The following is an 11,792-nucleotide window of genomic DNA, read 5'->3' as shown; positions in this document are numbered from 1 at the left end:
GGGAGAAACGCACGGTTGTTTTCATGTCTAAGCAACACAGCGGCACGTCTTTGATGGACTGAGCCGCCACTTGGCCAGCGTTCAGCTCAGCCGGTCAGCAGGACATCCGGGGGCACAAAGCCCAGAATACAAACCTGATTGTCCCAGTCTTTAAGTTTTCCAGGTAGGCCTCATCCAAATAGGCCTGGAACCTAAGCAGCACCCTGCACAATGTTGTTGGAGGAGAAGCATAAAGAAGGATGGGAGGGTGGAAATTCGATAACTCCTCAAACTCTTAACTCAGCAGTATGCCGTCTGCATAAGATCTTGAGGTTTTTCTTCTGCTAAACTGAGGGGCTGTTGAAAAGGCACGACACTAAAAACTCTGGGAATGGTATGTATTTTCAACCCCAAACAGTCAAGGGACAAACTTATATATGCCAATACTAACAAATACTGTCTATCTCACCAGGATATGACATCAGCTGAGTTTAAACAATCACCCTGGGAAGGTGTGGCCAACAACTGTAAATACTGACGAGCAAAAAATAGATCCAAATACGACATAGGCCATTTCAACACCAGTGGGCAAATATTTAGTGTTGTGCCAGTCACATGCAGTGAAGTTTGGTGTAAGTCTGTGTCGCGAGGTGCTGTCCAGATGTCAGATGTTTTTGCTAGATCATTTGTCAGGCTCTGTCAGTATGTTTAACACTGCTGTGGTGAAGGAATAGCTGAAGACCTGCATCACACCCCAGGGCTCCTGTCTAGGAGTCTAGCCCTATAGATTATGGAAAAAGCACACGTCATTGCCCCTGGTCAGTGTGTATTTGTTTCTTGCATTACATACTCTCAATTATCCGCTGCTCAATATTTCTAGATAAGGAGACAGTTTCTAACTTACAACAGTCATGCCCATTGTGTAAGAGACATTACTGTTGTTGGATTATGGTATAGTTTCTCTTGCCTGAGTTTTTCCTTTTTTACTTGAGGTTATGCTACCTGTTACTTTCAGTGTCTGTGACTTGCTACTGGCCTTTCAAGTACAGTTTGTAATTCATCTTGGGCTGTCTGTATGATGAACCTGAAAGAGGACAAGACTTATTTTCTTATTTAACTTGTACATCTCTACGTTACAGTCAGGACTCAACATGTGAGACAAATAAAGACTGGCTCCTTGCTGCATTGTATAAGCTGTGTGTTAGTAATTAGGTGCATTAAATCCTCCTGAAAGCATCCATCCTTTCTGAAAAAGAGTTGCAGCTGGAAGAAAGAATGCGCATGCCCTTGCGCGCCCCTTGCGCGTCTTTTCACGTCTTGCGTGCGTCGGCCCCTTTTTCTAGACTTGCGCCATTTTTACTCAAGATATTATGCAAGCCTATTGTTCTGGGTGTGAATTGCTTGGCAACACCAGCAACCATTAAAGGGAGCATGAATTGCTATGAGTACATTTGACGCAACAATGTGACACCAATGCAGAACCAAGCACAGGCCTTAAGGCAGAAGCTCATAAATGCCAAGCCAATACTCTTACCAAGAATGCATCAGTCAGACAATATGGATCACAAAACAGATCCATCATCATGTGATGTGTTACTCACTTTGTCTGTCTTCAATATACGGCAAAAACAAAAGCAAGGACACAAAATAACAAAATGTTAAATAATCTAGCCTGGGCCAAACAGCTTGTTTTTCAGCCAGCCAGCCATGAGAAGTAGGTGGAGTACATGGAGACGACATGGGAGAATCAGCTCTGCCAAGGTTGAAACACTACATGCCTCCCAGCTCGTCTCATCTCCAGCCACATGTATATACTGTTGAAATACAAATCAGCTGTAAACAGGCTGGCTGCAAGAGCCCGCTGCGATCGTATACCCTGGTAGTTATTACTGTGTTCTTCCAGTCAAAGCATTTAGAACAGCCCCATTTTCCTGGTTTTATTGAAGTTCAAGCAGTTCAAGTCCAGCGAATGACCTGAAAAGGAACAAAGGTAAGCGGCAAACTGCCAAAGGTCAAAAAAAGTTTAGGTTACCCAAAAACTGTAAACTCAACCTTGACAGTTTATGCAAACAATTCCTACAGGTGTCTCGACTTCTGTTGTTTACTTACAAACACACTGTCTGTTTAAAAGCAGTGTTAGAGCAGACTGTGTTTCTGCACCCTCTGAAGCATTGTTTGGACAATACTGCACTGCAGGAAGTAGAAGATTGCTAACATAATGGCGATAAGGTGGGAATCAAACAAAGGAAGACAGACAAACCGACCATTATAAGCCTTAAAAGTGTAGTCCTTTCTTTTAGAGAAATAGCAAAGAAAGCCAAAATGTCAGTGAGGACAGTTTCCTACACCATAAAAAAGGCATTTAACTCTAACAGTAAGTGGTGTGGCACACCCAAAGCCACAACAGAATCAGGAGATATGTTTCCGAGAGTCAACGACTTATGTGACAGACGGCTAACAGGACAACAGCTTCAAGCAAAGCTTAACAGTGGTTGAAGCAAGCAAATCTCAGTTTTAACTATGTAAAATAGACTTCGAGCTGCAGGTTTGACAGGTTCAGTGGCAGTAAGAAAGCCATTGCTAAAATGGCAAAATAAGAAAAAAGAGTCTTGCCTGGGTCATGAAGCACCGACAGTGGACTTTTGAATACTGCAAAAAGGTATCATGGACAGATTACTGAAAATGTGTGTGTGACACCAACTGTCAAACATGGAGGTGGAAGTGTGATGGTCTGGGGTTCTTTTGTGTGACTTGTGTGAGTGGCATCCTGAACCTAAAGGGCTACCACAGCATTTATTACCCCCCTGGATGAAGTGGACAGAAGGGTGAAGCAACAAACAAGTGCAACACATTTGTGTGAACCTTTGCAACGTTATCAAGACTTTTCTGAACAATATTTAATTTTCATTGTAGACAGAATGCCATGGGTGTGTTCAGCAAAGATAAAAGGTAAAACATGTAGACTAACTCACGTTAAACAAAACAAATCCATGAGCAACTTATTTTTGTAAATCTCCACATGCTTTTTTGTTCTATGCTTTAATTTCAGGGTACATTGAGACAAAAGAAATCTGCATTACTTTCAATAAATACTGGAAAAGTGGATGTCTTTTGACTGGTAGTATATTTTCACATTGGAGGTTTTCCTTCCCTTTGGAATATATTTATACAGTATATATATACAGCCGCGGAAAAAATTAAGAGACCACTTCAAAATTATCAGTTTCTCTGGTTTTACTATTTATTGGTATGTGTTAAAGTAAAATGTACATTTTAGTTTTATTCTATAACCTACTGGCAACATTCCTACCAAATTTCAAATAAAAATATTGTCATTTAGATCATTTATTTGCAGAAAAATGACAATTGGTCAAAATAGCAAAAATGATGCAGTGTCTTCAGATCTCGAATAATGCAAAGAAAACAAGCTCATATTCATTTTTAAACTACACTATACTAATGCTTACACTTAGGAAGAGTTCAGAAATCAATATTTGGTGGAATAACCTTGATTTAAAATCACAACTTTCATGTGTCTTGGCATGCTCTCCACCAGTCTTTCACATTGCCGTTGGGTGACTTTATGCTACTCCTGGCGCAAGAATTCAAGCAGCTCGGCTTCTTTTCATGGCTTTTGACCATCCATCTTCCTCTTGATCACATTTCAGAGGTTTTTTATGGGATTCAGGTCTCGAAATTGGGCTGGCCATGACAGGGTCCTGATCTGGTGGTACTCCATCCACACCTTTACTGGCCTGGCTGTGTGGCATGGAGCATTGCCCTGCTGGAAAAAACACTTCTCAGAGTTGGGGAACATTGTCAGAGCAAAAGGAAGCAAGTTTTTCTTCCAGGACAACGTTGCACTTTGCCTGGCTGAGGTTTGTAAAAGACCATAAGGGTTGAAAAAGCGGACTGGAGGTTCTTCTAAGTTCGTCTTCTCTGATGAGTCCGATTTCACAGTAGGTGCAAGACTCTCTGGCTTGTAGGCCTCTCCAGGTCTCCGTCTAACCATCAGACGACCATGTGTTGGGCAAAGCTGAAAATTGGACTCATCAGAGAAGACGAACTAGAAGACCCTCCAGTCCGCTTTTTTCAATCCTTATGGTCTTTTACAAACCTCTGCCAGGCAAAGTACAACGTTGTCCCGGAAGAAAAACTTGCTTCCTTTAGCTCTGACAATGTTCCCCAACTCTGAGAAATGTTTTTTCCAGCAGGGCAATGCTCCATGCCACACAGCCAGGCCAGTAAAGGTGTGGATGGAGTACCACCAGATCAGGACCCTGTCATGGCCAGCCCAATTTCGAGACCTGAATCCCATAAAAAAAACCTCTGAAATGTGATCAAGAGGAAGATGGATGGTCACAAGCCATGAAAAGAAGCCGAGCTGCTTGAATTCTTGCGCCAGGAGTAGCATAAAGTCACCCAACGGCAATGTGAAAGACTGGTGGAGAGCATGCCAAGACACATGAAAGTTGTGATTTTAAATCAAGGTTATTCCACCAAATATTGATTTCTGAACTCTTCCTAAGTGTAAGCATTAGTATAGTGTAGTTTAAAAATGAATATGAGCTTGTTTTCTTTGCATTATTCGAGATCTGAAGACACTGCATCTTTTTTGCTATTTTGACCAATTGTCATTTTTCTGCGAATAAATGATCTAAATGACAATATTTTTATTTGAAATTTGGTAGGAATGTTGCCAGTAGGTTATAGAATAAAACAAAAATGTACATTTTACTTTAACACATACCAATAAATAGTAAAACCAGAGAAACTGATAATTTTGAAGTGGTCTCTTAATTTTTTCCGCGGCTGTATATATATATATATATATATATATATTAATCAAACAGCACAGCCCATCCTTTCTGAGCACAAGCCTTTAGAATTAGACAGCCACACCAAAAGGTCAGGTCTAGATGAAAGTGTCATCTTACTGATAAACAAAGCGAGCACCACCAAATTCCCATACATGGGAATGTTTGAACAAAGGCATTTCCCTGCCTTTCCAATATTCTGCCTCACACCATCACCAGGCATACGGAGGTAGCCTTTGCCAAACAAGGCCATTGCTTTCCCTCGTAAACACGGGGTTCAGAAATGTTACATCTTTTCCATGCACACTGCACAGTTTACACAAAAGAGACAGTTGAGATCCCAGGGGTCATTAAAGTGTATAAAACGTGTAAGCACTTCTTATGAGCGGTCAAGTTTAAGGTATGGCTTTTAAGCCAATCTGGCACGTAGACGAGCTAAAGTTAATCTGAGAAGAGCCCCTGGATGGATGAAGTCTTTGAACTCGAATACATGGGGATTAGTTCCTCCTCGTCTTCTTCCATGATCCCATGTTGGGACCACTTAAGTAGTACAATGGCACTCTTTCTGCGCCGTTGCTCTGATTAAAGGTTATTGCAAGTGGAGCACAACTGTGAGCACTCATCTCTTCCACCACTCTGGTTCAGTAAGGCCACCCCTCCCTATCGGTCGTCACTTGGTTTCTGTCATTCTCTCTCTCTGCTTCACTCTTGACATCATTCTTTGCAAATATATGTGCAATCCTTCCCATTGCTGTGGATCTCTTGGTCACTGGAGTGCACAGGATTTGAGGCTACCACTGTCTTTTCTGGTGTGACAGATGTGGACATGATTGACAGTTCAGCTGTGCGACAGCTGCAGAGGAGTGAGCCTGAGCCTTGTCCACTACAGCACAGGTGCATGATGGGAGTTAGATCTCCTGCTCACTCCTGGGACACTCGCTCTCATGACATCACAGCCCAACAGACTCTCTCTATGGTGGAGTCAGATCTCCTGTTTACTCTTGGGACACTCGCTCTCATGACATCACAGCCCAACAGACTCTCTCTATGGGGGAGTCAGATCTCCTGTTTACTCTTGGGACACTCGCTCTCATGACATCACAGCACAGCAGACTCTCTCTATGGTGGAGTCAGATCTCCTCCTGGGACACTCGCTCTCATGACATCACAGCACAACAGACTCTCTCTATGGTGGAGTCAGATCTCCTGTTTACTCTTGGGACACTCGCTCTCATGACATCACAGCACAACAGACTCTCTCTATGGTGGAGTCAGATCTCCTCCTGGGACACTCGCTCTCATGACATCACAGCACAACAGACTCTCTCTATGGTGGAATCAGGACCACAAGAACTATTCAAAACCCACAACGTCGCGTTGAGCGTAGCAGAGCAGAGCACAGTGGGATGGCCCACAGTCTTTCAGTACTGGATCCAAAGAATTATATATATATTGCCCTAAACAACAATGCTTTGTTCGATGTGTAGGAAATCATCAAAGCATGGGGCCGATGACCAGTTTGCTTGTTGTAAGACCATGACAGCCGAATAGGCTATAACTGAAACAAGATGTATTCATAACCTGGACTCTATCCCTTGCTGTGGCTGTGAATTTTAAAGTGGGGCATTTGCATAACCCCTCTCCATACTGTATATCTATGAGTCAATCTGACACTAAAGGGGTCTGCAGAGTGCATAATGGGGGTACAATTTGATACCACCCTTCAGATACTTGGAATAAGCCAGTGGTGCTTGAGAGGTCTAGATTACAGCCACCACCTGCAACACCGCCACACCACCACCCATATCCAGAGTCCCCCACACATAAAAGCACATTAGGCACATTAAAGCACACTTTTGTCTAATGTTCTCTGACAAGCTGGATCGGAAAATATGTCTCAACTGAGCTGCTGGTTGAATGCTGGGTAAAATTCTCTCCAAGCTCCTTCAAGGACTGAGCGTTTGATGGGGCAGTGTGCATTGTCACATTCTAGCCTCAGTCTCGACCCCTTAGGCTCATCTTCCAGGGGACTGATCTGAAACTGGGGAACGGGGATGCCGGGCCTTTTCCCGCCTGGCCGTATCTTGGATCACATCTGATATCTCATAAATATTTAAGCGTGGACATAAAATGGAAAACAAATGTGGATTAAGGAAGTGGATTGGGTCTGTCCGTGTTCACACTGGAAAGTTGGCATAGCACTGAGAATGGTTCCTCACCATAGTGTCGTATTACAACTGTGCAGTTCTGTGATGATCTACACTGATCTAATTCATCCCGGCAGCAAACAATAAATTGTCTCTTTTGACAGTTGGCACTACCACACAAGTTTCAGCCTTCTCATATGTATGCTATGGCTTTGCTTAAACCTAGCCATAAAAGCTGTCCATGTTAAGTGCCCTCGTTGTATCCCTTTTGGGTTGCAACTCTGCTTTTGAGACCCTGAAGAGTCTGTGGGAAATTGAAGTGGGATTGTTATAAAAGAAAGCAAAGTCGCCCAGATCCTGCTGTTTGCGAACCCAAGAGAGCACTATGTCACAGGAGTTGGGAGAACATTAAGCCCATGTCCATTGCATCAAGATAAGTCGGTGCAAGTCGCCTTGACCTCTGAAATTGGGCAACAACTGTTGTTCCATCCTTTCCATATGTTCTCTATATTGACAGTTATTCAAAGATCAAAAGCGGATTTATAACTCAGATAACATGGACGATGAAAGTACACTAGAATAACCTTACAATTTTCATCAAATTAACAACCTCCTCAACACCTCTCCTCAAAAGTAATGACCATTAGTGTAGGCTTTTCCGTTTGCAAAAGGCAATTTCTTAAGCATTTCCTGGTTTTCCAGTGCTCTTTGTTGTAAGTGAGGTCCCATTCACAGGAAACACAAAGTATGTCTCTGTACATGCGAGGATCTGTGGAGCCTCTAAATCTCTGGCATCTGCCCAACTGTGTCACATGATGGATAGATTTTAAAACACCCACACACACACAGACACACACACCCACACACACACACACACACCCACCCACACACACACACACACACACACACACACACACACACACACACACACACACACACACACACACACACATGTACGCACAAACACATGTACACCCACTCACACACAAAAACTGACATTCTTTTTCTCTCTCTCTCTCTCTCTCTCTCTCTCTCTCTCTCTCACACACACACACACACACACGCACACACACACCTTGCAAGGGATGAGAGCAACAGCTTTGACAGCCTTGATTAATGACAGTTGACATTCCCAAGGCTACCCATTCTGGGATAGCCCAAGCTGATGCTTCAGCTACACATGGACATTTTCTGGGAAAAACAAGAGGAAAAGTGGGAAAGAAAGAAAGAGCCCATTTCTATAAACCCAGTAAGTGGCCAGACTATTCAGATGGGCAGGAAAACATACTGATGATGTGCCTACAATGTCTCTTCATTCTGGGACAATATGAGAGGGGCCCCTGGGTGTGGCGCTATGGGTGCCCGATGAAGCACGAAGGGGCACCACCGAGGCCTGGTGAGGTGGTTCTGTCAATACCACAGCCCACCGGGATGGGGTCCACTGTGGTCCACTCGCCAGAACTCCCTGTCAAAAGTCACAGTAATGCACTCAAGTCATTTACATGACAGGGGGAGAAGCGTGCTCTTCATGATTTCAGCGGCGGGAAGGCTTCCCAATGAGGCAAAGTGCAGTAACCTCTCAGTGAGTTGTTTGTCAGAGAGAATTACCAGAGGAAAATTGATGTGTTTTAAGGTCACTGTGTGTAACGTGTAACCACAGACTTGGGACTAGATGCCAGTGCATTTTTGGAGGAATGACAGCCTGTCCGTGATCAAAGTGCTTTCTCAGAAACCTTCCCTCCGAGGGGAGACATTTCATAGAGCGATGCTTGTAACTAGTGCACTACAAATGAAACTCCAAACAGACGACTAAAGCTAAAGTACGAAGGCAAGCAAGAAATGCAAATTCCCCTCAGTGCTACCTTAGACAGGCTCAAATGTTTTCATGTGGAAGTAACTGAAGCGTTTTCCCATACCCGTTGTGATCTGCTGGGATCGCTGATGTCATTCATTGCACAGGGCTCGGGACCAGGAGAGTACGTAAGCAGAGACAGATGGGCCAGCGATGTGGGCTTTCAACCCAGAAAACCCAGATGCTCCTGCACATCTTAACTCAGTCTGTTTGAAACTCCAGCAAAGCTAATGAATACACTTAAACTGTGTCGCACACAAACTCAACACCTTCCAAAAATGAAGGAGAAGATCGTGCCACACACATTTCCCCAGAAGCCTGCACATTATTATCACCACCAGTACTGCACACACACTCATATGACAAATTGTCTATTGTGGTGTGTTGTCTACTACTGTTTTAAAATTAGGTCTTTCTATTATCTTGGTACACTTTTGAAATAAGATGAACCATCAGTACACCATGTAATGTCAGCATGAAGGGAAACTGACAATAAAATACTGGCAACGTTCAATGATTTAAATCTGACCATCTGGATGAGGACATCCAGGACATCTGCTTTGAAGGACAATGAGACAACAACAACACAACAACAACATCAACAACAACAACAGTGACAGAAACACAAGGTCGCCTTACCTGCTATGCACAGCCCGAGAATGCTCAAGAGAACCAGGATGTACAATGATACAATGGCATACTTGATGGCAGACAGGGAGTTGAGGTGGCCACAGCAGCTATCTCCCTTTCTTCTCTTAGAAGAACAGGCTAGAGAGAAAATGACACACACACAAAGAAAAACAATTCATCTCAGATTAATTATCTAGTGTCAGGAATGTTATACAAGACCCAGCCTAAGGAAATCATTGCTAAGGATGGGTACAATAACACATCCTAAGGTGCACATGATCACTTTACAGCACGGCTTGCTGTTATTTCATTTAATTCGGAGGACCGTCAGGCTGTTTGGAGAGCTTGTCTGAGTCATGTTCCCATGGGCTCCTTCAAGTGTTTTTGTCAGCATGCATTATTTGTTTAATTTCTTTCAGGTGCAGACTATTTGTTTGCTAAGTGGTAAACAAGCATAACTTCAAGCAAAACACACAAACATAAACATAATCAAATGACAATTTTATATGAATACAATCACAAGATGGAAAGCTTTGAAGATTCGCATCCGGACATGTTTAACTCTGTCTGTTTGTTAGGCATTTTAAACAACAACGGTTCTCAGAACAACAAACAATAAACTATGAGAGGGAATAAAGTTCCCATAGAACTAATGGTACATAGATTTTCATCTTTGGCAGAAGCAATAATATGTAGCACTTTCATTCACCCTAGTTTGTTTTTGTTTTCATTCAGCTCGACCCTCCTCTGGCTGTGAATCACACCCCTATTATATTTCTACCCAGAATGCTATGCACTGCCATGTTTCAGAATCCATAGTTTTTGTTATTGTAGCCACTCCGAGAAAACCAAACCAAGACTGAGAAAAAAAAGGAGTGTTCAGTATGGGATTTATTAAGAGAGGCCCTGACAGGAGTAGTCCCTCTGCTGGCCCACCATCCATCAGATCCCTCGCCACCCAACCTCCACCTAATAACTGTAATAAGCCATTAAAGCTTAGAGTGGCTTTCAGTGGGTCAAGGATGATCTCTGGGACTTTTCCTCTGCTGACAGTTATGCTTCAGGATTTTGTGGGATGGGTGGGGCTGTGTTGGAAAGATTTGGACTCGAGGAGGCAAAGTGAAGGGGGAGTATTGGGTTTCATTGAGGTCGTTTATTGCGTAAATGTCAGCATCAGCAGAAAGTAAGGCCAGCGAACAACAAACACACAGGGAATGGATCGCTGCACCAAACTCTGACTCGAGATGAAAGCAAACTTTATGGCTTTGGATGAGACGAGCCACACACATCTGATCCAGTTTGGGAGAAATGATCCACGACCTCTTGAAATGGTTCGACACTGTTTCTCATTTCAAAACTACTGTCCGTAGTTCTAATATAAATTGACATACAGTACTTATACTTTCATTGTTTGTTACAAATCTCTGAAGAAGAATCTAGAAGGACATGGTAAACTTTATCCTCTCCTGCAGGCATTTTGATTTGCTTATCTGAGGACAGATTGGCTTGCCATCGCAGAATGCATCCCTCCGCATCCCCTACAGAACAGCAGGCCACGGAGGACTAATTCATTATTCTTTCATTCATACCATAAAAGGGAGAAGAGGGAGAGAGAGAGAGAGAGAGAGAGAGAGAGAGAGAGAGAGAGAGAGAGAGAGAGAAAGCAGCTCTATAAAGCACAAGCAGTCAACCTATTTTCCATAAACATACTTTTGCCTTTCTCGGCAACATGGTTTCAATTGTCCTAAGAGGGGTGATGTCATTCAGGCAGAGACAGCGGCGAGTGTTCTTGTAGCTGCACACATGCTGGGCCTGGGACTCCAAATGCACAATAATATCCATGCAGAGGGAGGCGGAGAAAAAACACACACTCTGCCCCCAGTGATGAGATACACCTTTTTCTGTAGCTTAAGAAAACACAGCTGCTTTGGTCACACATGCCTTAAGTCTTCACTGTTTGGAGAGTGGTTAAGCAATTTAAAGGGCTCTGGCACCTTAAAGCTTTACCTCTCTGGCTCTGGATACATAATGCATTGGGACTTTTGTTGGACATGGCACATTGCTCACAATTTGTGGAACAATTAACGGTATGCCTTCATGGTATGGAATTCTGGCCAAGTATATTTATGGGCCAAAACCATGGCAGACAAACCATATACGAATGCAAACTGTGCGTCTGCGCAGACAGCCAGCTAGTCCTGAAAGAAATTCCACTGTAAAGCAACAAAGGATGGCAGCTCTTTGTCAAAAGTCATTGACTTCAGGCTTGAGTATCGCTACGAGATATGTATACAATGGCAACCTTATGCATAAAACATTGGGTGCTAATCGTTTGCAGTTGTGTGTGAACTTGAAGCAAGACGGACT

At 43.2% G+C, this 11,792-nt stretch overlaps 1 protein-coding gene across 1 annotated transcript in view; it reads right to left on the bottom strand.

The window, feature by feature from the left end:
* The window catches only part of scara5 (scavenger receptor class A, member 5 (putative)), a 52,793-nt gene that overhangs the window by 36,898 nt on the left and 4,103 nt on the right, over nt 1-11,792 (bottom strand). The window contains exon 3 of the mRNA XM_080831816.1: nt 9,435-9,563. Coding sequence (XP_080687942.1) covers nt 9,435-9,563 — 129 coding nt within the window. The remainder of the gene's footprint in view (nt 1-9,434; nt 9,564-11,792) is intronic.

The sequence above is a fragment of the Sprattus sprattus genome (assembly GCF_963457725.1).
Source record: "Sprattus sprattus genome assembly, chromosome: 2".
NCBI lineage: Eukaryota > Metazoa > Chordata > Actinopteri > Clupeiformes > Clupeidae > Sprattus > Sprattus sprattus.
The sequence above is the reverse complement of the archived record's forward strand: the minus strand, read 5'-3'. Positions and strand labels throughout refer to the sequence as shown.